This window comes from Xenopus tropicalis, chromosome 2 (assembly GCF_000004195.4).
Source record: "Xenopus tropicalis strain Nigerian chromosome 2, UCB_Xtro_10.0, whole genome shotgun sequence".
NCBI classification, from domain to species: domain Eukaryota; kingdom Metazoa; phylum Chordata; class Amphibia; order Anura; family Pipidae; genus Xenopus; species Xenopus tropicalis.
The window spans coordinates 154,015,229-154,043,157 of record NC_030678.2 but is presented as its reverse complement, the minus strand read 5'-3'; the positions used below and the strand labels follow the sequence as shown (position 1 = coordinate 154,043,157).

Genomic DNA, 27,929 nt, shown 5'->3' with positions numbered 1-27,929 from the left:
AGACTCCATGTTCAACACAAAACAAATAAAAGAGGTGAGAGGGGGCAGCCTTGTCTCAAGCTGCTGTCAATTAAAAGTGGTCCTCTGGAAAGCAGCCCTGCGGATTTCACTAGTGTAGTTGGTTGGGGGGTATACACATGGCCCAGCAAAGCCCATTACCTCTAGTGTAGATAACATAAATACAACATTAAGGTGCATCTATCCTCAAAACCAAGGCATTAGTAGATTTTTTTTATTATGTCTTGAGGTTTTACCTGAAGATAAATATTATAAAGAACACACATTCTTGAGATTAATTGTTTGGGGAAACATTTATAACATTTATATGTTGAGCTGTCTGGCCCAGGGGCTTTTTTATATGGGAGGTCATTTAGGGCCATGGTAAGTTCTTCCACAGTTATGTCTGCATTTAGTGTTTTTAATTCTTCTTAGGTAAAAATGGAGACAAGGCATCTATGGGCCCCCCCCAACCAGTCGCTTAACTTGCTCCTCATTAAACACATAGGTTAGGGATCATCTTCAGCCCTTGTTGCAACTGTCAAAACCATGCTCTGCCCTTCACACTGGATAAAAATATGGCTCATAGCAGAGAGTGCAGTCAGACCCCAGCTTGAGTTTTTTAAATAAACACTAAGGAAAGGGGTGTCCAGGGTGTCTGTAAATGACCCTCATAGGGAAAGAACACTGCCTTCCAAAACTCCCTGGAGCTTTAGAAGGATAAACACAATGAAACAGGAAGAGGATGGATATAAAATATCAGTATAACATTGTATCAATCTCAGTAATTCTCGAAATACAAAGAGAGAGAGAGATACTGATGCAGGTTTATTCCCCCGCTGTCTTATGTGTTTGTTTTAGTTCAAATGAGCTCAGGGACAAGTACTGCAATGTTCCAGGTCTTGTGAGATTCAATAGGTGTAACAATAATATCACTGGTCCCAATGGGCAAGTGCAGAGTGTTGCAATAGCATTTTTTGGAAGTCTAAAATTTATTTTAGGGACAATTATATATATAAATTATATATATTACAATTATATATATATATGATATCATTATGGGGAATTAGCTTATTGTTGCAAAACTGTTGCCCCTTTGGGGATCATCGTCAATTTAGTTATTATTCAAAATCACAGTTTGCCATGTAGTTGTTAATTGCGTCAAAAAAGTGTGATCTCGGTTCTTTTAAAATGAATTCAAAATTGTAAAGAATTTCACCACCTTAAACCCACACAGATTCATGTTTAGATATTGAGGGGGGAAAAAGCAATTGATGGGGGAAAAATGTGATCAATTGCGGCTGTGTAGCTGATCCCATAGGGATGCCAAGGTAGACGGGGGCTCAGCCTAAGTGAATGCCGATTTGCTGGACATGGTGTTCTTGAACTATAAGAAACAACACTGTTTTTATATTATTACCCTGCTGCAGTTTATTTCAGAGGTTAAACATCCTTCATATACCACACATGGGCAATGAAGCAAATTAATTTACCTGTTGGGTTATGATACTGTAGCATTGTCATAAGCTACAGGGACCTAATTCTAATACTGTACTACTAATCTAATGTCTTATCTCAAAAAGTCTTACTTACGACAGAAAGTATAAAGTGAGCTCTCTGCAATTACATACTGTACGTCTGCTGAGCTCCAGTGAAGCAGAGTCAGGCCATGTAGTATTGCTTCTAAAGGCAATATTACTTAGCCCAGTGCCCCACCAGCTTCCCCCTGCCCACTCACACTCACCCCCTACACAACTCCCCTTCCATTTTACCCACTCACTAACTCAGTTCATCAGTTTCCCACCTGCCAGGTCTTCAACTCAGAACTGCGCCCCCTCTGACTTGCCCTAGGGCTATAACACATGGAACTACTTGTTGCGGCTACAAAAGACCAGAAAACACCCTGCCATAGACAATACTGAGAATTGTCTCTGCTAAAACACACATAGAAACAATTATTAGTATTGTCTATTTAGTAGCTGCAACAAGTAGCTGGCTACAAGTAGATCAGTGTATCATTGCCCTTAGACATTTGCCTTTCCTACCTACCACCCAAGTCAACTCTGATAAATGTGGGAAACCATAGAGTTAGCACCATCCTGGTGTAATTCCAGGGTTCCCGCAGCAGGTTGCATCAATAGCCACAACAGACTTGTGTGCTAATGCCATGTTACTATCACACACTGGAAGTGATGCAATTCCCACTTTTAAAACGTTACTCACTACTTTGTAAATGCACCTTTAAGTGTGTAACTAAATGTGGTGCATCCGGTCTAACAGGGACTGCTACATTGACAGTTCTCTTTCTTTCTGCATTGTTCAGAGGTACAAACATTCCTGCCTACATAACTACTATGTACACTCACCCAAAAGGCTTTTCTTTAGCTAATCCACATAAAGATGGCTGCCAGGAAATCCCCAGGGACCGATAGCACTAAAGCCTCTATAACTATAAGGATATCTAAGCAACCCAAGCGGCTGTAGGGCTTGTCTTTGTTATAATTTGGTGCAGCGCCCACAGTGAAAAAAACCCTATCCTCTCCAAGCCTCTCCAGTTTGTCTCAAAGGGGAAAAAATTCCTTCCTGACTCAATTTAAGATACTAAATATGGTATCAAACTATGTTTTTACAAGTTTGATGCTGGGTGCTCAGAGTAAATGAGCCTTTAACAAATATTAAAATCATAATAAAAATCTATCATGCCTTAACAATAATAAATATATATGTTATTTATTCTTTTTGTGACTTTATAAGTTGTAATGTGATCATTTCAAGCTAACTGTATGCTCGGGTGACATTAACTTAAAAAGCACTACAGTCTGGAGGATTGTGGATTGAATATCCTTGATTTAGATATTCAGCATTCTGGCATTTCCAGAGGCCCCGCTCTTCTCTTAAACATGGCCATGATATATAATATTTAATTTACATTTCAACAGCTTTTGGCTGCACAAAGGCGAACTTAACTTTTTTATTCTTACATAATAAATGATTGCACAATGGAATAATGTCTGTAAAGGTGTGTTTATTTTGTAGTGTATGTGTGCATCAGGGGAGGAATAAAGTTGGTTGTGAAAGGATATATGTTGGACAGAAAGCGGAAGGGAAGTGGCCATTCCAGCATGAAGTTCCTGTATTAAATGTTAAGTAATAAAAGTCAGAATTTGGTTAAGTGAATGAGCCTTCTGTACATCCTTCCCAATTTTATATACCCAGTAATAACACCCTTTGTTTATTATGGCAGCCTTTTTGGTGAAATAAGACAAATTAATGGCGTTCAGCAACGTGCAAAAACAGCACTAGGAGCATCCATAACACACACAGCGCCCCCAAACGGATTTATTGAAGAATGCAGCAATCTTCATCTGGACCTTCCAGACTGGCTGGAGAAGGAGCTGATAAGGAGGAAGCAGAGACGGCACTCCCTGGGCCTTGTAGAAAATGTAACAGAGAAGGAAAGTCTTCAGAACCAATCTGATCCCGCTAGAAACCTTAGGAAAGAGAAGGTAATGCAATTCTGTCAACCGGGGTGATTAGTGTGGCAATTAAGTAATGCCTGGATGGGTGCTTAGCTACTGCCCTCGCCAAAAAGGTTCTTAGGATCACCCAACAGTGCCAAAGGCAATGTAAAATAGAGGTTATTGAATTAAAACATGATGTTTTCTCAGTTGCAGTAGCTCATAGCAACCAATCAGCAGGGAGCAATTACTGGTCACTTATCTTAAAGCAAATATCTTATTGGTTGCTATAGGTTATTGCACATGGGCAAATGTAACTCCTTTTATTACACGTATTTTCAGTTTGGGAACTGTGAGTCCTAATTGGAATGCATGAGAGAATTGCTGCACTGTGAGAGTGGAAGGATACAGAGCCCTGAAAGTAATAGAAAATACTTCTCTGGTCATGGATAATGAATATATAATGGATATAACATTCCAAAAATTCAACTGAATCACATTGAGGTCAGACAGCAGTTCAGCAACTTACAGTTCAGCAACCACTGCCCTTAAGGTTATTTAAGAAATCTTATGCACATTTGATATTTCTGTTATCTCATAGCAGGATCCAAACTGCTTTGCAGGCCCAGTATCAGTTCTTATTTTTCAATTGCCAATGCTTAGCAATATGCTCCATTAAAAAGGTTTTTTTTTTCTATTTTACCCTTTAACAGATGGAAAGGCAAGTGACTCTGGAACAGCTGAAGAAACTGAAGGATGCATTTAAAGTAGGTGTTTATCCTCTTTAGCTGGGTAACCTGTAGCAAAAGATATAACAGGAACATCTCCTTCTAGTGGGGGTATATAAATCTGTAAATGAACAACTGAAGTGCTGACCTTATATTCATTATAGATTGTGTATATGTTGGTCCTATAGAGCTTACAATCTATTTGAAATGAAGAGGAGAATATAGAGCACTATCTGCCCAGAGCACACTGTGCTGTTCTTTCAGTCTAGTAGAGCAGAAAATTGACTGGCATCACAACAAGTGATGCCCTGCGTGTTTATTCTAAGTATAGTAGCAATGTTTCAAGGGCGTACCCCTTCATCAGGCTAGGACAACTCTGTTCAGCCCTTTAGGACCTCACTTCTATGTCCTGCTTTGGTTTTTGCCCAATCATAACCCCTAAATGATCTTAAATTTGCCCCTGGTAATGTAAAACATCAGAGGGCAGATGTTTTAGCCAAGGAAGCCCCCTGGTACTTGGACTTCTCTTGTACCACGTTCAAGACCGAGGTCCCATCCACAAGTGTACAATGTTCTTACAAGGAGTAAAACAATACTCTGCTCTTCAGTGTTGGCTTGTCATGCAGTACTTGGGGTGCTACTCTGTCATCAGTTTAATATATACTGTATATATATCCACTGGCAGAGAATGTGTACTGAGAAAAGCTTTGTTATTCAAAAATAGATGCCTTTCTTCACAAAAACCCTTCATCTTGAAATATGACTGAAAAGAAGTGGCAGCATCCCTCCGCATCTTGGGAGTTTTGGGATGATAGTAAATATTACTGACGTTGAGATATCCTTGTTATATTTTCCTTACCAACTGCTGGAACCGTCCTGTTATCTTACTTTTCTTTAGGAGCTTGAAAACAATGGCCATAAGTCACTGGATGTGGAGAAATTCAAATGGGTCTTGAAGAAATGTACAGGACTACAGGGAGCTGTAAGTATCATGGGTCAAATATATCAAAAAGAAAAGGGTCCTGTTTGGGTTAATTTCCTTGTGCGATAGGATGCGTTCAAGTGATATTTGAGTCCATTTACCGTACGTCTGCAGACGCAGTGTGTTGCATCTTAAAACCTATTTCATTAAATGTACTTGTATCCAAATGCTCTCTGCACATCCGTATAGCTATACCAATAAGTCCTTCCTGCCTTCCATTCTGAATTGAACACTGCTGAGGCTATTTACCTACTGTTCTGTATGAACCATGGAACTACCTCCCAAGCAAGTGTTAGCTCTAGGGATCCCTCATTGTCCTGTGTCAATAGACACAATACACTTGCATCTAAGCAATCAAACACCAGAAATGACACCAGGCAGAGTGTAATAATTGCTAATTTCAGATATGTGAGGGCTTCAGTTGTGCAAAGACACATTAACTACTTTACACTTAAGGTACCCATACACGGACAGATTGTAGCTGCAGATATTGGCCCCTTGGACCGATTCGGCAGCTTATCTGCCCGTGTAGGGACAAAAACGAGGGGCCTGGCCGACCGATATCTGGCCTGAAATTGGCCAGATATCGATCGGCCAGGTTAGAAAATCCAGTCGGATCGGGGACCGCATCGGCTCGTTGATGTGGTCCCTGAACCGACTGCCCCTTGTTGCCAGTATAATTCGATCGTTTGGCCCCAGGGTCAAAAGATTGAATTATTTTTTTTTTAAAAATTCTACACTACTACTACTAAATGCTGCTGAAAAAAAAATCCTTTTTTGATAGCTAATACAAGTTGTGCTGAGCAGTTTGATAGCTCTGTCTGGCATCGCTGTAATGACTCAGCTATCATCTTCATTATTAGGACATTTTTAGTTGGAACAAAAAACTGTTCCAAATTGTGTTCTGTCTGACAGGCCTGCAATTGAGAAAATAATATTCCCATCATGTACGTCACTGCTTTAAGTTGGAGAAGGTAGTGGGAATTAGCCAGATGAGCCAAGGTGCTGACAGTCAGCTAAGGTCAGTTGGCTGAATAGACGACATAAAAAGGTGTCATTAAGATAAGTGCCCAAAGGGGCCATTTACTGTATGACCCACAAGTGCAATGTGCAAAATGCACTTTTTGACACGATCGCCATGTTTTTTTTTCAGTGTAACTGTGGTAATGGGAAAGATGTGCCCATGGCAGTTGCTGCCAATATGTCAAGATTTGTGCAAGTGAGCTTGCGTTTTGATGTAAATCGAATGCGATTTGCTGTCAAAATGACAAGTGCTTCTGATTCTTTAGCTGCAAGTGCACTGCGCATGTTGATGCAGACTGCAGTTGGAACCCTATAGCTACGAACATGTTTGGTGGCACAATGTGCTTAGTTTGCAACAAGGAGATCCCATTGATACAACATTAATAAATTGGATTTTTCCACACAACAACTGAGGACAATTTGGCACGAAGGGGTCGCAAATGACCCTGTTTGATCTGTTCCGCAAACACCATAAATAAAATTAGATCTCCTGCAGTGGTATATTCCTGGTATAAAGTCAAAGGTATATGGGGTATCCCCCAACATTTTGTTACATCTACATTTTATATATATATATATACTTTATATATACACACATATATAACATTTATAAATATTGTTCTTTTCACAGAACGATGAACAAATAGAGAAACTCTTTATGAAAATAGACTTTACAGCGAGTGGAAAAATCCGCTGGGTAAGTTTAAGCACATAAGACAGAAAGGTTGGGGGCTCGTGTTGGGGACTATACAGACTTATTATATATATTTATTAGATTAATTATTAGATTACCAGACTTTGGAAATATCCAATGACATTTGGGCCCTGAAGCTGTAGGAGTGTCTGGACTTGACAATAAGGATGATTACAATGTTTAGATTGTTTGAGGTCTTCTTCACCCCAGATCTAAGGCTCTAGATACCTAAGGTGCCTTCACTAAATCTGTCACATGGTCATCTGTGTCTGTTTTTTCTCTACGCTCCATGCCTCCTGTATTTTTAGGATGAGTTCTGCACCTACATGCAGCTGGACTACTCAGAACTGGAGGAATCCAACAGCAGGAGCAGGAGAATCAGTTTCATACTGCCAGCTACAGTCCACGAAATGATTCATGGGGATCCCATCCTGAGGGTTTTTCCCATGCCAGACAACACTCTGATAATGCTCCGGGAAGATGGACATATATATTTTTGGTCTGCGCAGCTAAAACTGAAACGTGATAAGGCAATCTTTGTGAGTACAAAGCTACCTATTTGTTGATTATAAATGTATTTCTTTAAGGGGATATTATCACCCAAAACCAAGAACAAAAGCCAAGATTCCAGTCTAAGCTCACTTTTCTGCCTGTAATTGGCACCTTTACATTACGAGGAGCCCTATACTACTTGGATGCTGCCAAGTGGAGTGTGTCACAGGTGAAATGGGGAGGGAGCAGAGTGAAGTCAAGGAGAACAGGCCAGGCTCAATAACCAGACTAACTGCAAAGTACAGAAAAAGGGTGCAGAAGCATTGTCAGCAAAACAGCAAAAGTCAATGATCAGGCTAAGGTCAGGAACACAGGAACAGACAGATAGGGGCCGATTCATTACAACACGAGTTCGAATCCTGAATGGGAATAATTCAGATTGAATACGATAATTTCTGAAGATCGCAACTTTTTCTGCGCCATCGCAACTTTTTTGTATGTTGCGCAAATTTTTCGTCGCCGTTTTGACTTTTTTGTATTGAACGATTGTAAACAGTGGGAAAACCTTTCCAACTTTGATCCTTCTGTGCATGATTTTGGAAGCCTCCCATAGGACTCAATGGCACTCTGCAGCTCCAACCCGACCCAAGGAAAGTCTCCCATAGGGCTCAATGGCACCCTGCAGCTCCAACCTGGCCCAAGGAAAGTCACCCATAGGGCTCAATGGCACTCTGCAGCTCCAACCTGGCCCAAGGAAAGTCTGCCATAGGACTCAATGGCACTCTGCAGCTCCAACCCGGCCCAAGGAAAGTCTCCCATAGGGCTCAATGGCACTCTGCAGCTCCAACCCGGCCCAAGGAAAGTCTCCCATAGGACTCAATGGCACTCTGCAGCTCCAACCTGGCCCAAGGAAAGTCTCCCATAGGGCTCAATGGCACTCTGCAGCTCCAACCTGGCCCAAGGAAAGTCTCCCATAGGACTCAATGGCACTCTGCAGCTCCAACCCGGCCCAAGGAAAGTCTCCCATGGGGCTCAATGGCACTCTGCAGCTCCAACCCGGCCCAAGGAAAGTCTCCCATAGGACTCAATGGCACTCTGCAGCTCCAACCCGGCCCAAGGAAAGTCTCCCATAGGGCTCAATGGCACTCTGCAGCTCCAACCCGGCCCAAGGAAAGCCTCCCATAGGGCTCAATGGCACTCTGCAGCTCCAACCTGGCCCAAGGAAAGTCTCCCATAGGGCTCAATGGCACTCTGCAGCTCCAACCCGGCCCAAGGAAAGTCTCCCATAGGGCTCAATGGCACTCTGCAGCTCCAACCTGGCCCAAGGAAAGTCTCCCATAGGGCTCAATGGCACTCTGCAGCTCCAACCCGGCCCAAGGAAAGTCTCCCATAGGGCTCAATGGCACTCTGCAGCTCCAACCCGGCCCAAGGAAAGTCTCCCATAGGGCTCAATGGCACTCTGCAGCTCCAACCCGGCCCAAGGAAAGTCTCCCATAGGGCTCAATGGCACTCTGCAGCTCCAACCTGGCCCAAGGAAAGTCACCCATAGGCTCAATGGCACTCTGCAGCTCCAACCTGGCCCAAGGAAAGTCTCCCATAGGGCTCAATGGCACTCTGCAGCTCCAATCCGGCCCAAGGAAAGTCTCCCATAGGGCTCAATGGCACTCTGCAGCTCCAACCTGGCCCAAGGAAAGTCACCCATAGGGCTCAATGGCACTCTGCAGCTCCAACCTGGCCCAAGGAAAGTCTCCCATAGGGCTCAATGGCACTCTGCAGCTCCAATCCGGCCCAAGGAAAGTCACCCATAGGACTCAATGGCACTCTGCAGCTCCAACCCGGCCCAAGGAAAGCCTCCCATAGGGCTCAATGGCACTCTGCAGCTCCAACCTGCCCCAAGGAAAGTCACGATACCGAAGCTTGAACGAATCCGAAACTTTCATACTCGACGCGACAATACGAATTTGTCGTGACGGAGATGAAAAATTTGTGCAAGATACGAAAAAGTCGCGACGGCGATGAAATTGTCGCAAGAGTTAAAGTAAAGTTTACCCTTAAAGCTGCATATCCAGAGAAATGTTTGACAGCCCCAGCGACTTCTAATTAGTCCAGTAGGCACTGACCACATTGAGCCTGTGCAGTGCCACTGACACTATAAAATAAGTGGACCAAGATCTGAAACATATGCATCATCATGTTTTCAGTGTTTATTCATACTGTTCATCTTAAATACTTGAAACATACAAATAATGACAGATGCACAAGGTAAAGAGGGCCACGTTCATTACAGCTTACAATCTATAATGAGCATGACCCTCTTTACCTTGTGCATCTGTACCAATGATATAAAATGTAAAGTATTTTGTGAGACAATAACTGGGAAAAGTATATATATATGTAATACAGAACAGTACATTTCTGTAACCTATATTCATAACCTATATTTTAATGATTATACTCACTTATGTTTCAGGAAAAAAGTGTTAAAAAGATGCCAAAGTGGGTGACAGATTTCACTATAATGCTGCAGTATAACAAGTTGATCTTGGGAACTGGGTATGTACACAGCTTATTTTTATACCTACCGGGGTCAGACATGTTTAAACCAACTTTTAAAAACCTGCAGCTGTTGCTATGGGTTACAGGAAAAGGGCAAACTTTACCTGCAATTGTGCAGAACCCTCTGTGAAATTACTGGTGCCTTTTAGTAGTTATGAATATAACATCTTCTGAGAAGTTATCGAGGTCATTTTCAGCTGACCCTGAGAGTTTATAATATTAGTGACACGCTTTCTGGTGCTGAATAATGTAATTTCGCTTCTTTTGCATTCACTTAGGTATGAAGGTTTTCATAGAAAATTAAATTGTATAGAAAATGGAATCTTACAGGAAATTAAATCTCTCATTATCTGTCTTTAGGGACCGTGAACTTCAGTTTTATGAGCTGTCCAACCTTGAGCCCTACTGCCAAATCACTGGACTGGAAACTATGCCTTTGAAACTGGATTATTGGTAAGGAATAATACAGTAATGCGTGCTTCACTAGAACATTCCTGAGCGTTTGCCTTTTGACATTATGGGGGCCATTTACAAACAGTTGCATTCTTTTTCCCCCCATTTCATATTATTTAGCGCTAAAAGTAGCAGAAAAAAAGTCTTACATTTTTCGAGATTTACTCTGCGTCAAAAAAGAAATCTGAATCTCATAATTCGCCAACCTGCCAAGATCATGTAGGCGCCAATGGCAGATACTTCTTTTGCTTTGATTTATTGGTAAGGTATAATATCACTGGAACATTCCTTTAGTGTTTGCCTTTTGGCATTAAGTCCTTACACCTATGTCTCTGATCCATACTTAATCCTAGCCAGGGTGTCTTGAATCATATTATGGATATTGGTTAAAAGTCACGGCATCACTGACAGATTTACAAGAGGCAGTGCAGGCAAATAAAATAAAATGAAGCTGCTGAGCTCTAGGCCATCGTGTCCATCTTAAATCAAGCCAAATAAGACTGTGCACAGAGATAAGTGAAAGTTGAACTTTTAAACTTATAAATTCCCTGTAAAGTGACTCACAAACATTGGCCTTAGTTGAAAAAATCATAGCTATTATATACACATATAACATTATTCAATGTGGCCCATGAGTACTCCAGATACAGAACACGAGGCTTTTGCTTACAGGCTGGAGGCAAGCTTTTGCTGCTATAACTCACACACTGCATAGGTCTCAGTAAGCTGGCCTGCAGTGTTTTTTTAAAAACACAAAGTCAGTTGATAGTAGGAGCATACAATAAACCATAAAGTGGCCATACACTATAAGGTCTGCTCATTTGGAAATATCGCCAAACGATCGCAATACAACTATGGGAATAGGAGCCGTCGGAGCGAGGACTGAATCAATAAGCTGATGCTGTCTTCGATCCAAACCTGCCTGATTGACACTTGGCCAATTTTCAGCCATATATCAGTCAGGTAGGCCCATCAGGGGTCTCCAAGCATTGGCAGATAAGTTGTTGAATTAGTCTAAAGGACCTGACTTGGCAGCTTAAATCTGCCCATGTATGGCCACCTTTACTCACAGGTGGTGCACAGCAAATAGTTTCCCAGATGTCTCAGACACTGGTACAGAAGTTACAGTTAGTGGGAGAACTCACATAGGCATTTATGTTTTAGGCATATAACGCCTCTAACTCCACAAGACTTCTCTCTGCTCTGGGCCTACCCACTTGACCCACTTGGTTGTGTATTATCTATAAGTAACTATTCTGGAGTCCTTGGTGGAGCAGCAGAGCCTGTGCCTGCTTTACTACATACCATAAGTTTAATTCCTGGGGTGTAATAATATAAGTGCTAGCCAGAATTTTAGTTAGTCCTTATTTATGGGATCTTTATAGATAGATAGATCTATATAAATATATATATATATATATAAAGAAACAGTGGGCCGCACACACAGGGACCCACAGAGCATACCAGCTCTCCCCTACCTCTATAGACCCAGACTACCAACTAGGGCTATATTTGACAACAGTATGAGAAGGATAAAACCCCCCTAATTCTGCATTTTTAATTACTTTGAGGCTTCTAATGTAGAACAATTTCCACTTTGTGGAAAAATATTTGATCATATTATTGAATCATTGGGATTGATTCTGAATGGTTCAAGGCTGGTCTCCGAAGTACAGTTAATTCTATCAGATGTAAAATTATCAGTATTATACAACATTATTTTGATTGCTATTTCCCCCCCTATGAAATGACAAGAGAGAAGCTCGGATGCCTGTTGTTTTCCTCCCTGGCTACAATCTATTTTCAGATTTTCACCCCAATCTTAATAAAACAATAGATATTGCTAAATCACATTCTTTGCCCTTAGTTTCATCCGTGCAGAACAAAAAGCAATTTAAGCTCCCCTGCTCTCTGTAAGAGTTTTTCTTTCCCTGCTCACTGATATATATCTAACCCGTTTGTTATTTGATAGAATTTAATATTGTTTGTGAAATGGTTCAGTAAAGGTGTATTTCCAATTTTCCATCTATATTGCTCTTTCTTTTTTTATACTGCAGATATTAAAGAGAAACTGATATATAATATAATAATATAATAATGATGTCTTTTTATCACCCCATTGACTTATTTTAAACAAGACCTAATAGTGTTTTGCTATTTCTCAAACACATTTAATATTTAGGTTTTTATTTGCTCTGTTTTAACCAAATGTGCTGATCTCTTTCACACATAGCTGAATTAAACATACTTGTCTTTAGGCAACAATATATTAAATGTAAACAAATCTTTCAGAGAAAAGGTCCTGTGTCTTATAAGACACTTAGGGGCAGATTTATTAAAATGTTTAGCGCTTAATACATAGAAACTCACCCACATTGTATTCATTCCTATGGGAATTATAGAAGCGTATTTATCAAATGGTGAGTTCTACCCATTGATAAATAAGCTTCTAAAAATCCCATAGGAATAAACAGAGTGTGAGTCTTTATGTATTAAGCTCTAAACGCAAATTTTGATAAATCTGCCCCTTAGGGCACGTTCTGTTCATCCCTATGGGATATTTAGAAGTGTATTTATCAACAGGTGAAAGTTAGAACTCACCATTCTAATACTCTTCTAAAAATCCCATTGGAATAAATAGAACGTGGGTGAGTTTTTATGTATTAAAGGGGTAGTTCACCTTTAAATTAACTTTAAAATTATGTAATAGAATGGCCAATTCTAAGCAACTTTTCACTTGGTCCTCATTATTTATTTGTTATAGTTTAGAATTATTCTTCTTCCAACTCTTTGAAGTTTGTAACCCCAGCAGCCAAAAACGATTGCTCTGTGAGGCTACAGTTTTATTGTTATTTTTACTTTTTGTAACTTTATTTTCTATTCAGTCACTCTCCTATTTATATTCCAGTCTCTCATTAAAACCACTCCCTGGTTGCTAAGGTAACTTGGGCCCTAGCAACCAAATAGCTAAGGCTTTAGTGTGCCATTCACAAGAGCACAAAGGAGCTATTTACTTGAGAATGTAAAATACTCCCAATAAGCTTTGCACCTGCAGTTGTCACAGAATGGTGGGCAGGTAAGGGTGGGTGGCCCATGGGCATCCATTGCATGTGGGTTCAAATTCTACCTGACAAGGTGCCATTCATAGGCAGGTGTAGTTGCACCCCATAACATAGCAAATAAAGATTTGTACCATGTTCCACTTTAGTAAATATGCAAAACAGAGACCTATGCCGCACACCCTTTGGCTCTCCAAAATAATTAAACGCCCGGTGCACACTGCTGCAGGGATCGGCACCCTCCCAAAACCAAAGTAGCAACAAAATGCAAATGGCACTCAGAGCTGCAAAAAAGGGGAGCAAGCCCTTTAAAAACCTTTAATGCGGAGGTGCAATGTTTTGGGGCAAAGTGACCCCTTTATCAAGCTTGATAAAGTTCTGTACTGTGCATGGGGCGGTTCTGTACTGTGTATGGGGAGGTTCTGTACTGTGTATGGGGCAGTTCTGTACTGTGTATGGGGCAGTTCTGTACTGTGTATGGGGCAGTTCTGTACTGTGTATGGGGCAGTTCTGTACTGTGCATGGGGCCTGTGTATGGGGCAGTTCTGTACTGTGTATGGGGCAGTTCTGTACTGTGCATGGGGCCTGTGTATGGGGCAGTTCTGTACTGTGTATGGGGCAGTTCTGTACTGTGCATGGGGCCTGTGTATGGGGCAGTTCTGTACTGTGTATGGGGCAGTTCTGTACTGTGCATGGGGCCTGTGTATGGGGCAGTTCTGTACTGTGCATGGGGCCTGTGTATGGGGCAGTTCTGTACTGTGTATGGGGCAGTTCTGTACTGTGCATGGGGCCTGTGTATGGGGCAGTTCTGTACTGTGCATGGGGCCTGTGTATGGGGCAGTTCTGTACTGTGTGTAGCCCACTTTAGAGAATGTGCTGCTACCTGCTGAGATCTTGTGGCGCTTACAGGGATCCTGAGCCCCGCTTACTTTGGGGGAACAGCTATTACTTTGTACTTTGGCGTGCCTCCACCCAGGATAGGGATAGACTGAACTATAACTCCCCTCCTGAGACTTAATATACTGCTCCTTTGTGGGGACTCCCAGCACTCCTGGCACCTTGCCCCCTCCCTGGGGTAGTTGCTTACCAGGCAGGTGGATCCTCCAGGAGAGATACACACACACTGATGTAATGCTGAACAAAGTGTTGTGTTTATTGGCAGAGTGGTAGACAGCTTTGGCATACAGGATACACAGGATATGTCAGGATACTTTCTCTTTCCCTCAGGAGTCCCTCTCTCCTGGGATACCGGTAACACTCCAGCCAAATGACCCTCCCTTTGGGGTTCCCTCCGGTACTTCTCGCCAGAAGCCCCTCTCTAGGGCACTTCCCGGTACTCCCGCCAAGCGGACACCCCTTGGAAACCTCACTCCGGAAATATCACCCGGCTATCCCCCAGATTAGGCAAACTCCTATTCCTAACTCTTGTATCCCTGACTCCAGCTATCAGTGCTGGGAGATCTTAATCTCATCTGCCTCCTGGTGGGGCCAAGCTGCCCAGCTAAATAATCCTGTCTACCACTCCTAGAATGGTCTATTACACACATCTAACTCACTAGACCCAGCCTGTCACTATCCTCTAGCCAGAGGGGTCCCAGGCATAAGACCTCAAGGCACATGGCTGCACAGCCTTATATACTGTGTGCACCTTGTGGCCTAACTATTGAACTGCAGGGAAGTTAAATCCCTGTTAACCCTTATAGTGCCAACCACCCAAGGTGTCCCACTACTAAAGTGTTACCCTCCCTTTGGGTCTATCCTGGGGGCAACCAATCCTAGGGGACCCAAATTTTGGGGAACCCTACATTCTCCCCCTTGACAAAAAAATGTCACCTCCTGGCTGACATACCTTCAACCAAAACATATACATTTTACCCAACCATTTCTTATACCAAATACTTCTTCCATGGTCCCTCGCGGTGTCTGCGCAGAAACCTGTATCACTAGGGGAGGAAACAGTAAATACAATTTTACCTTTCCCACCACCCCCAAAGTCTTGGTATAAGTCCCAGAGAGTCTTTTGTCCCTGTAAGAAATTTCACACATAACTCAGAAATGCTCAGGACAATTATCTCTCAAAAGAAAAAGAAATTTTTATTAAACTGCTCCTGTACTCCCCCCTCCTCCTTGAGGGAGTCCTTACCCCCGGGTGATCAGCACCTCCTGGGGTCTTCCACCAACGGGTGGGGATATGCAACTTAAGTGGCAACTCCAGCCGGCAGCTGCTGAGCCCATCCCGGGCCATAACCTTGGAGGGGATTTTTCCCCCTTCAACTGAGGAACTGCTCCCCTTCTTGGGAGAAGTGGTAGGCAGTCCAGGCCTCCACTGAATAAACAGGCAAGATAAACTTTACTCCTCTGGAGCATCCACCTCACACGAGGTAAGTGAATCTGCTCTTCACATCTGCATAGGGGATGTAATACCTGGGATGGGGCTTCTCCACCTTTCCACCTTCTGGCATGACATATTCAATGCTAAAGAACCGTGGTGTAGGGTTGTTCTTTCCACAGCTCTGGACAGCATGCTTTAGCACTGTACGGCCCCACCACCATTCCTTCTCCCTGGAACGCACATGCTTCCATGCCTGTACTCTCTTGGCACGGTCAGGGGTTTTTAAGATATTGGGTGGCATTTTTTCCTTACGTTGGATTTCATCTACCACCCACTCTTCCATCATATGTTCCAGCTTATCATAAACCCACAGGGGTGCGTACGGTAAGAAGTACCCCCACATCATATGTACTTTAAAGTTCAGCACCCTCTGTATCCTGGATACTGAGCGGAACACAGTGGGGTCAGCCTGGCCAGGCAAAACCCAGAAATATTTTTCTTCCTCTGGGCTAACCCTAGGGGGGGCCAGAAAACTAGTGGGGGAGCCCAACACTGCTCTCACACTGTCCCCAGCTTCATCTCCAGAATCCTCTGCCCCAGTGGTATACTCACTCTGTGAGCGGGGCCTTTCCGGACCATAGGGAGGTGGTGCCGGATCAGCTCTTAAAGCTTGCAGGTAGGAAGGGGGAGCCAGGACCTCATCCAGCCCTGATTCGGACGGCGCTGGTGATGGGGGCCCCATGGCCTCAGACCAGGCTTGGTCTCTCAACCCTTGATAAGCGCCCCTCTTGGGCCCTCCCTTGTGCCTGCGGGATCTGGGTAGCGTAGCCCGCTTAGCATCCCCCTCTACAGGTGGGTCAGGGGCAGGGTGGGTATCACTTTGGGCCCCCTCAGCACTCACCTCTTCGGCCGCAGCTTCCACCGCCAGAGAAGTACAAGAGGCTGTATAGGCGGGAGCGCAGGCCCCATCCGGTTCTACCTCCCTTCCTGAAGGGTCCCCCTCCAGGGCTGGGACAGCAGGCACTTCTTCCCGCTCCTCTAGGTCTTCCTCCTCACTGAGGATAAGCCCCTCACAGGCATCGGTGACGTCCGCCACCTCGAGTACTTGCGCCCCCCGGGGGCCCACTCCGAGTGGTCCACACCAGTAGGGTCGGTCGCAGGTGGGGCAGCTAGACTCCGGATGTTTTAAAGATCCAAACGACTCGGTCTCGCACCCGCCACACAGCGGTACCATCCAATGGAGGGAGTCGTTTACTCGCATCTCCGCAAAGCTGCCCGACCAGATGAATCTGCGGCCGGTGTCCTCCATCCGCACGGCTCCCCGTCCGGGCATCCTAGCTGGAGGTGAGGGTCCCCGCCCAGGTGGCAGTGGCTTGCTAAGATTAGGCATTCCAATGCTTGTCACTGTCTGCACAGATAGCTCCTTCTCCCAGCTCAGACGCACACGCTCTGGCTAACTTCCAAAATGGCCGCGGTCTGATTGGCCCAGAGCAACTCCTCTGCTCTTTTGGCGCCAATTATCCCTCACTGGATACAGATTCAGGGTGCCCAAAATTTACTCCAGACGGAGGTCAGGCTTCCCAATTCACACTAGGCCCAAATGCTGTTATGGCCCTTCTACACTGTACTTGCTGTTCTTTTGCAGTTGTTTCGCAAGATCTCAGCAGTGCCTCCAAATGTAGCCCACTTTAGAGAATGTGCTGCTACCTGCTGAGATCTTGTGGCGCTTACAGGGATCCTGAGCCCCGCTTACTTTGGGGGAACAGCTATTACTTTGTACTTTGGCGTGCCTCCACCCAGGATAGGGATAGACTGAACTATAACTCCCCTCCTGAGACTTAATATACTGCTCCTTTGTGGGGACTCCCAGCACTCCTGGCACCTTGCCCCCTCCCTGGGGTAGTTGCTTACCAGGCAGGTGGATCCTCCAGGAGAGATACACACACACTGATGTAATGCTGAACAAAGTGTTGTGTTTATTGGCAGAGTGGTAGACAGCTTTGGCATACAGGAAACACAGGATATGTCAGGATACTTTCTCTTTCCCTCAGGAGTCCCTCTCTCCTGGGATACCGGTAACACTCCAGCCAAATGACCCTCCCTTTGGGGTTCCCTCCGGTACTTCTCGCCAGAAGCCCCTCTCTAGGGCACTTCCCGGTACTCCCGCCAAGCGGACACCCCTTGGAAACCTCACTCCGGAAATATCACCCGGCTATCCCCCAGATTAGGCAAACTCCTATTCCTCACTCTTGTATCCCTGACTCCAGCTATCAGTGCTGGGAGATCTTAATCTCATCTGCCTCCTGGTGGGGCCAAGCTGCCCAGCTAAATAATCCTGTCTACCACTCCTAGAATGGTCTATTACACACATCTAACTCACTAGACCCAGCCTGTCACTATCCTCTAGCCAGAGGGGTCCCAGGCATAAGACCTCAAGGCACATGGCTGCACAGCCTTATATACTGTGTGCACCTTGTGGCCTAACTATTGAACTGCAGGGAAGTTAAATCCCTGTTAACCCTTATAGTGCCAACCACCCAAGGTGTCCCACTACTAAAGTGTTACCCTCCCTTTGGGTCTATCCTGGGGGCAACCAATCCTAGGGGACCCAAATTTTGGGGAACCCTACATGTGCATGGGGCCTGTGTATGGGGCAGTTCTGTACTGTGTATGGGGCAGTTCTGTACTGTGCATGGGGCCTGTGTATGGGGCAGTTCTGTACTGTGCATGGGGCCTGTGTATGAGGCAGTTCTGTACTGTGCATGGGGCCTGTGTATGGGGCAGTTCTGTACTGTGTATGGGGCAGTTCTGTACTGTGTATGGGGCAGTTCTGTACTGTGTATGGGGCAGTTCTGTACTGTGTATGGGGCAGTTCTGTACTGTGTATGGGGCAGTTCTGTACTGTGTATGGGGCAGTTCTGTACTGTGCATGGGGCCTGTGTATGGGGCAGTTCTGTACTGTGTATGGGGCAGTTCTGTACTGTGCATGGGGCCTGTGTATGGGGCAGTTCTGTACTGTGCATGGGGCCTGTGTATGGGGCAGTTCTGTACTGTGTATGGGGCAGTTCTGTACTGTGTATGGGGCAGTTCTGTACTGTGTATGGGGCAGTTCTGTACTGTGTATGGGGCAGTTCTGTACTGTGTATGGGGCAGTTCTGTACTGTGTATGGGGCAGTTCTGTACTGTGTATGGGGCAGTTCTGTACTGTGCATGGGGCCTGTGTATGGGGCAGTTCTGTACTGTGTATGGGGCAGTTCTGTACTGTGTATGGGGCAGTTCTGTACTGTAAATGGGGCAGTTCTGTACTGTGTATGGGGCAGTTCTGTACTGTGTATGGGGCAGTTCTGTACTGTGCATTCGTACATTCCATTTATTCCACAGTTCCTATTCCTTTAATTCAGACTATTGTATTGCGTTAACATGGGGGGGGGTATTTATCAAAATTCTAATTTGTCAAATTTTACATTTTTTAATTATATCAAGTCTCATCAACTTTAATTTGAGTTTGCAGGTTTTAATAAAAAAAAAAAAATTGAACACTAATAAATTGGCCCCATAATATCATTATGCATTATGTGTGTTAATTGCAATTATTCATTCAGTATGAAAAATGTGTTTGTTGTGTAATATATATATATATATAAATGCTAAAGTCAAAAGACAAAACTCAGTCCTTGTGACTAGGGTTCCTTTATCTTTAATAATTACACTGTTGTGATCCTGTTCATAATTACAATCATTACATTTTAAGTCAGTGTCCCACTTCCTTATGTTGCCATGAGAACACTATTTCTTTGACATTTAGAGAGAATGTTGCTATGTATTAACAACCCACTTGATAATCTATTCTGACCAGATGACTCAGTTTAAAATAAAAAAAAAAATGATAATCACTTGAAATGGTAATGGGTAATATTGGTATGTGCAGGATTCTATCCCAAATTATATCAGATACTGTATATAAACACCATGTAGAGCCATAGGGGCTGATTCATCAAAGTAAGAGTTCGAATCCTGAAATGGGAAAACTTCGGATTAGATACGATAATTTCTGATGATCGGAAATGTCACAAAAATGCTTACGAAAAAATCGTATTAGTCATGATAATATCGTATTGGCGATCCGAAAGTCACGAAATTTTCATATCTAAATGATCGTAAACTTTGATCCTTCTGTGCATGATTTTGGAAGCCTCCCATAGGGCTCAATGGCACTCTGCAGCTCCAACCCGGCCCAAGGAAAGTCTCCCATAGGGCTCAATGGCACTCTGCAGCTCCAACCCGGCCCAAGGAAAGTCTCCCATAGGGCTCAATGGCACTCTGCAGCTCCAACCTGGCCCAAGGAAAGTCTCCCATAGGGCTCAATGGCACTCTGCAGCTCCAACCTGGCCCAAGGAAAGTCCCATAGGGCTCAATGGCACTCTGCAGCTCCAACCCGGCCCAAGGAAAGTCTCCCATAGGGCTCAATGGCACTCTGCAGCTCCAACCCGGCCCAAGGAAAGTCTCCCATAGGGCTCAATGGCACTCTGCAGCTCCAACCCGGCCCAAGGAAAGTCTCCCATAGGGCTCAATGGCACTCTGCAGCTCCAACCCGGCCCAAGGAAAGTCTCCCATAGGGCTCAATGGCACTCTGCAGCTCCAACCCGGCCCAAGGAAAGTCTCCCATAGGGCTCAATGGCACTCTGCAGCTCCAACCTGGCCCAAGGAAAGTCTCCCATAGGGCTCAATGGCACTCTGCAGCTCCAACCTGGCCCAAGGAAAGTCTCCCATAGGGCTCAATGGCACTCTGCAGCTCCAACCCGGCCCAAGGAAAGTCTCCCATAGGGCTCAATGGCACTCTGCAGCTCCAACCTGGCCCAAGGAAAGTCTCCCATAGGGCTCAATGGCACTCTGCAGCTCCAACCCGGCCCAAGGAAAGTCTCCCATAGGGCTCAATGGCACTCTGCAGCTCCAACCCGGCCCAAGGAAAGTCTCCCATAGGGCTCAATGGCACACTGCAGTTCCAACCTGGCCCAAGGAAAGTCTCCCATAGGGCTCAATGGCACTCTGCAGCTCCAACCTGGCCCAAGGAAAGTCTCCCATAGGGCTCAATGGCACTCTGCAGCTCCAACCTGGCCCAAGGAAAGTCTCCCATAGGGCTCAATGGCACTCTGCAGCTCCAACCTGGCCCAAGGAAATTCTCCCATAGGGCTCAAGGGCACTCTGCAGCTCCAACCCGGCCCAAGGAAAGTCTCCCATAGGGCTCAATGGCACTCTGCAGCTCCAACCCGGTCCAAGGAAAGTCTCCCATAGGACTCAATGGCACTCTGCAGCTCCAACCTGGCCCAAGGAAAGTCTCCCATAGGGCTCAATGGCACTCTGCAGCTCCAACCCGGCCCAAGGAAAGTCTCTTATAGGGCTCAATGGCACTCTGCAGCTCCAACCCGGCCCAAGGAAAGTCTCCCATAGGGCTCAATGGCACTCTGCAGCTCCAACCCGGCCCAAGGAAAGTCTCCCATAGGGCTCAATGGCACTCTGCAGCTCCAACCTGGCCCAAGGAAAGTCTCCCATAGGGCTCAATGGCACTCTGCAGCTCCAACCTGGCCCAAGGAAAGTCTCCCATAGGGCTCAATGGCACTCTGCAGCTCCAACCTGGCCCAAGGAAAGTCACCATACCGAAGTTTGAATGAACCCGAAACTGTTGCACTCGGCACAACAATACGATTTTTTCGTGACGGCGACGAAAAAGTCACGAAAAATATACAAAAAAATCGCGACAGCGACGAAATAGTCGCAAAAATACCAATCACTACGAAAAAACCACATTCGGACGCATTGGAAGCGTTCGTGCCTTAGTAAATCTCCCCCATAGACTTTTGCATAGAAATCCTCACTGATGACAAAATTGCGCTGGGGCATTAAATAATTTGTAAAGATCCAAATAGTAGTGGGTTCAGTCTCTAACACGGGAAACTCAAACAAAGGGTATCCGTTGATGTTGTGTGAAAATATGTCAGTTTGAATGATATTTAAAATTCATTATTTAAACAGCAAACTTTTATTTTTCATTTTGTAGCGCAACTGATACTGATGAGTGCCTGATACTGTACGGCGATGACCAGGTGCAGTAGATCTAAAGCAATTTTTGGTAATAGAATAAATATTTTTAAATAATATAAATATGTTACTATTTTTTAAAGTAGGTCAAACCCACCTGCTGCTTGAGGGGAAATATGATGTTGTCTGATTCTCAATTATAACACTAAATCATTTTGTGAACTAATTGTGACTTCATTTAGGTTTTATCCGTGTTTTAATTTCTACAGGGATGTGTGAATATTCTTCTTTTATCATCTGTGGGACAAACCCTAAGGTAGGAATAAACTCTACTGAACTTGCTTGGGTGCTGTAGATCATATCCCAGTTGGGGACATCCGACAGCTCAAACAGCAGATGGATGGGGGTAATATATATGTGTAGAAATAAAGTCTCGGCACCTAAGATGAAAATCCATGTTTGTGCACCTTTATATTTCTAGAATGTGGAAGAAGATGCCCAGACCTGATAATATTGTGCCTACAATCGGTATTGACAACGCTATTCTTTCTCCTCATGTATCTTTCATCTCTTGGAAAGTCCATGGTGATTGGGTTACACAGGTAGGAAGAGTTTCATTTTCATCAAACTGACCCTGGCAGCCAAAAAGCTATTGCTCTTTGAGATTACAACTTTATTACTATTGTTATTTTTTAGTCCTTATATTTCTATTCATTCCCTCTCCTATTCATATTCCAGACTCTCATTCAAAACTCTGCCTGGTTGCTAAGGTAAACAAGGCACTAGCATGTCCCATGTGTCATTACAGGCTAGTTTTTAATGTGGAATATAAGTGTTTGGCAGTATATGACTTCAGTGCATCTTTTTTTGGTTTAGAGTTACAATAATACCTGGAGGCCACTTTAGCATTTTTTTTATACCCGCCCCCCCCCCCAACTTATTTTCATCCCTGTCCATAAATGACAACAATAACCACTGTCTATGTTTTAACTGCTTCCATACCTATGCTTCCATATCCAGTGCACCAGGGATGGTGCAGTGGGTGCCTCACTACACTAATCAGAAGTTCACTATCAAACTAACACTTTATATATCTTCTACATACATTTCTATGCCCAAAGAAAGCCAACATTAGGAAGCAAACACCTGACTTTGGCAAGCTGAAAATTCACAGCCAAATGTGCAGTTGTGCAAATGGAGCAAGGGGTAAATCAATGCTGAACAAATGCACCATATGCTAGTAGAAAGAAATGTGTCTCAGACAGCGGAACATATTGTAAGTCCAATGGAACCTAAAATGTTTCTTCTTTTTCTTTTCAGATGAAATACTATGACTCAATAAAGGCTATAATATCTGCCTCCAATGATGAAGCTACTGCTTTGGTAATAGGTAATGATAGAGCATTGTTGGCTGAATACTATAAATTGATAAATAGTTCTGTAACACCTATTTGACTATAAAATGGCCAACCCAGGCTAGTAGCGTGCTGTAGAGCATGTGTTACATGCGACCTTAATGCACAGGAGTGGACCTCCGCTATATGGGAGCTATGTCAGGGCTAGATGATGTTGTTGAACTACAACTCACACTGGTGTTGTGCAATAGATTAAAGTAATAGGACGCCAGGAGCTCTTGCAGAATAACTGGATAATACTTTATTTGTCCAAGACAAAGGTAATCAGGGTATTTCAGTATACTCACTTAATAGATGTTATGCAGTATGCAGTTATACAGTTGATGTAAAATGGATTAATAGCAGAAATATGATGCTCCCCTGTGTATCCCTTCTCATCAAGAGGTTGGGCAGGTAGAACAGCAACAGCGTGATAGGTAGGAAAGCTCACCGGCATAGTCCCATGCTCTTTTGGAGGTTAGGGCAAGGCATATTTGCTAACCTATTTCCCTAGCACTTCTGTGTCCCTAATCTAAGGCCAGTAATGCCTGTTAGGAAGACTACTCCTTTGCTATTATCCTGGATGGAGCAAATGGCTGCTCTTTCTGTATAATTCTGTCTGAACTCACCACTTCTAGAGGGTGCTATGAAATATGCTGCTATACTGTCTTTTCCTCATTCACGGGGCCCTGTCCCCAACTTAATTTGGATGGAAAGTGGCTTACTGGGCCGGATCTGTACCCAGGCTCGATGGAGATCTGCTTCAGGTAGCACACCGGCAGCCAAAGAGGAAAACACTTCCTTGTGCAAGACACTATATAGTCTGCCAAGGGGAGTGGTTAAATCGGCTAAACCTGTAAGGGATAGCTTAAGAAACTGTAACCTGAGTATAGAGGGGTCTGCCCTATAACAGTACAGATAAGGAAAAGTAGGGAAGTAAAGCCATAGGGAGCTTAACCCTATGGGTCCCTACAGTTCTATAAAATGTTGGGCTTTGCCTAAATAAAAGTTCATATTACCAGCATAGCTTTCACACAATACCCTATAAAAGTCAACCAAATAATTGCACTTTAATTCATATAGGTTGCACTACTGGAACAACAAATGTAGAGCAACAGATGAAAGACATTAAGGATCACATGAAGGACACAAAGTGGAAAAAAGGACCGGCCACCATTGGGCCACCACAGAAAAGGGCTGCTGGAGATCAGACTGCGTTCCATGTCTACAAAGGAGTGAAGACATTTGCATTTTGCAAGAAGAATAGTCTTGTTGTGACAGGTGGAATGGATCGGATCATTCGGATGTGGAATGTTTACGTGCCTGCGTAATTTTATTACCTTGTTTTCTTTCATTTGGTCAGTTAGGTAAAATCAGACAGCTGTTTTTGGGTGGAAATCCTCTGGGTAGGAAATCCATGGGATTTTTCACCATAAGTTTTTATTTATTATCTTATGCTACTCTTCTTTCTTCTGGACTAGTCATTTATTCCTTTGCCAAATCCTCTTTACAGAAGTGTGTATGGTTTTTAAACTACTATAAAGTGTTATCTATATATTCCAGGCGAGTGACAGGCATGCTCAGGGGCCATACTGCTCCAATCTTTTCATTGGATATATCTTCAGAAGAGAACAAGATATTTTCTATTGCCACAGATAATACCATAAAGGTAAGTGAATAGGATATGACTTGCTTTCTTAATACAGTAATGGCATTGGTGGTTTAAGGTATATTACAGGGCCCCACAGCAAATTTAACATAGGGCCCCAAAACATTGGCAAGTTGACCTATTCTAGCAAGATATATTGAAATTGCTTATTAATGTGGTCCTTACTGGGACCCCTACACTAATGGGGCCCCCTGCAACCATAGGGTCTGCTTCCTCTGTAACGCTCCTAATCAGTATCTATCTATCTATCTATCTATCTATCTATCATCTATCTATCATCTATCTATCTATCTATCTATCTATCATCTATCTATCTATCATCTATCTATCTATCATCTATCTATCATCTATCATCTATCTATCTATCTATCTATCTATCTATCTATCTATCTATCTATCTATCTATCTTGTTATATCTTACTTCTGTTTTAACACTTTATAAGCTACATATGATAAATAATAAATACAGTACTGCCCCCTCTGTCTTCCTCTATAAGGCCCATATGCCTTCTCTTTAGACTTGAATTTCCTTCTTTCTTTCCTTACTTACCTTAGGTCTGCCAACCTGATCATAAAGTGGTTGTAATGTTTTCTTATCTCCACTTATCCTCTCATGTATGTGGATGTAGTAAGATCCCTATAAAATAGCCTCCCCATCCTCCAAATACATATGCAGAAGACTGTATGTATTAAGGTTGATAATAAGATCTCCTTTATAAGAGGTCTTGCAGTTGTTACTTCAGGGTTCAATATTTGATAAATCAGCCCCAATGTTATTGTTTAATAAAGGCAAAATCAATTTGTTGTGCAGCTTAGCACATTTTTGCCTTTATCTTTTAAAATTGTTTTCCAGCAATTATCTTGCATTTAAACTCTGTGCTTACATAGGAAAGAAATCAGGAGAAGCTAATGGCTGCAGACACCTACCTTATAGAGCTGCCAAATGTAATTTGCCGCTCTGTGCCAAAGATCAGAGCGCTCAGCACGCACCCACTCCTGCTTTCCAAGTAATATCTGCAGGCATTAGGCCAAGCTCCCAGCCGAAATCCATTTCCAGTGTAACAGGGAGCGCCTATTATAGAGATCTAATTTGACAGTTTCTTTAATAAATCAGACTTACATCCATACAGAAATAAGTATAGGTGCCGTTGCTAGAGCTCCCTGTATTTTACTGTTATACTATTGCGATGTGATTTCTTTTTAGCTTCCTTTTAAAAGAATAGAATGAAAAACAAAAATATTCTTTTGTAGAACTTGAAACTTGTTATAGTAAAAGCACAACATTTTCTCTAACAACTGAACATTTTTTGCAACCTTAGTTCTTTGTGTTTTTCCTGCATATTTCTGCCTGTGTGGGTGTGCACATAAGAACCCATATTCAAGGGAAACAATGCTGTCTTGGAACCCAGTACTGCATGTAACACAAATACTAATACAGGTCAGGCTTAGGTTAGTGTTGGTACATGAACAGGCAGAGTACATCATGAATGAACATTATGGCTGCTTGGGACATTGGCCTGTAATATTGTGTTGCGCCTTCTTCGTTAACATATTGGCATTGGCTTTCTATTTCTAATTAGGATAAGGTGCTCATACTGTAAAGGATTGAACACATTATCAGCCCATACTGCAAATTATACTTATGATAGTAAGGTCCATACTGCTTAAATGGTATAATAAGCCCTCTACTCTGTTCACAGCCAGTTGTGTGTTTTTAGGCACAAAGAAATGCAAAAAAGGTAAAGGAACCATGAAAGTAACACTCCTCAAGGCAGATGTTAATTGTAGTGTTCCTTTGTGTAAGCGCAATTCATGAGCCAGAGTATGGGCAGTGGAACCACACACAAGTTGTGAGCAGAATGGACACAATAATCTTTTTAAATTAATTGTGCAAAATAGGCACCTACTTACAGTATATATATATATGTGCCTGTGTGTATAGATGGAACCAGACTGTGTGTCGTAGATTATTTTATGGATACACCATATATAAATATTCCTTATTTACAGTCAAAGATATTATGTTTATCATAATATTAATCATACTAAATTTCATTTAGATTTGGGATATACAGAGTCAAACCTGCATGTTTTCTACCTGTTCCAAATCCAGTGGAATCAGAGGAGAGCTGAGTGCTTGTGTGTACATCCCCAGCATCAAAGCTCTTTGCGTCACCACTGATGACATAGCTCTTCTTCAGATTAAGCTAAAGTAAGAACCAAATCTCCTTCTGAAGCACAAGAGAAGCATTTTGGTTCAGATGATACCCTCTATTAAAGAATCTTGCCAAACTGGAATATATATATCAGTAAATATTGCCCATTTACATCCTTTCCCTTGAGCCGCCATTTAGTGATGGGCTGTGTGTTCCCTCAGAGATCAGCTGACAGGAAATAATCAAGCCTGCAAGCGCAGACCATTTCGTCACTTGCTGCCTTACTATATTGAACATTATAAGGTTGATTCACTAAAGGTCGATATTTCGAGCCCTATTTATAGCATGCGTTAAAAATTTTATCGCTTCTTATTTTTTGCAACTTAACGCACGATTCACTATAGCAGCGTTTTTCAACCACTGTTCCGCGGCACAACTAGAGATGTTGCCTGGTGTGCCGTAGGCAGGGCACCAATGTACTAGGGGGGCACTGCTCTTGGCACCAATGTACTAGGGGGGCACTGCTGCTGGGCACCAATGTACTAGGGGGGCACTGCTCTTGGCACCAATGTACTAGGGGGCACTGCTGCTGGGCACCAATGTACTAGGGGGGCACTGCTCTTGGCACCAATGTACTAGGGGGGCACTGCTCTTGGCACCAATGTACTAGGGGGGCACTGCTCTTGGCACCAATGTACTAGGGGGGCACTGCTGCTGGGCACCAGTGTACTAGGGGTGCACTGCTGCTGGGCACAGAATTAAATTTTTTAACATTTTCTAATGGTGGTGTGCCTCGTGATTTTTTTCATGAAACAAGTGTGCCTTTGCCCAAAAAAGGTTGAAAAACACTGCACTATAGGATACTTGAGTTAATTAAGATGCGATGTTGTTTGCGTTATT

At 43.5% G+C, this 27,929-nt stretch overlaps 1 protein-coding gene across 1 annotated transcript in view; it reads left to right on the top strand.

The window, feature by feature from the left end:
- The window catches only part of LOC101734744 (WD repeat-containing protein 64), a 51,937-nt gene that overhangs the window by 3,403 nt on the left and 20,605 nt on the right, over positions 1–27,929 (top strand). Inside the window, exons 2-15 of the mRNA XM_004912037.4 lie at positions 3,242–3,503; positions 4,169–4,222; positions 5,082–5,165; positions 6,820–6,885; positions 7,191–7,421; positions 9,845–9,927; positions 10,291–10,383; positions 21,830–21,875; positions 22,080–22,126; positions 22,292–22,412; positions 23,131–23,200; positions 24,288–24,531; positions 24,768–24,873; positions 26,934–27,085. Coding sequence (XP_004912094.3) covers positions 3,242–3,503; positions 4,169–4,222; positions 5,082–5,165; positions 6,820–6,885; positions 7,191–7,421; positions 9,845–9,927; positions 10,291–10,383; positions 21,830–21,875; positions 22,080–22,126; positions 22,292–22,412; positions 23,131–23,200; positions 24,288–24,531; positions 24,768–24,873; positions 26,934–27,085 — 1,659 coding nt within the window. The remainder of the gene's footprint in view (positions 1–3,241; positions 3,504–4,168; positions 4,223–5,081; positions 5,166–6,819; positions 6,886–7,190; positions 7,422–9,844; positions 9,928–10,290; positions 10,384–21,829; positions 21,876–22,079; positions 22,127–22,291; positions 22,413–23,130; positions 23,201–24,287; positions 24,532–24,767; positions 24,874–26,933; positions 27,086–27,929) is intronic.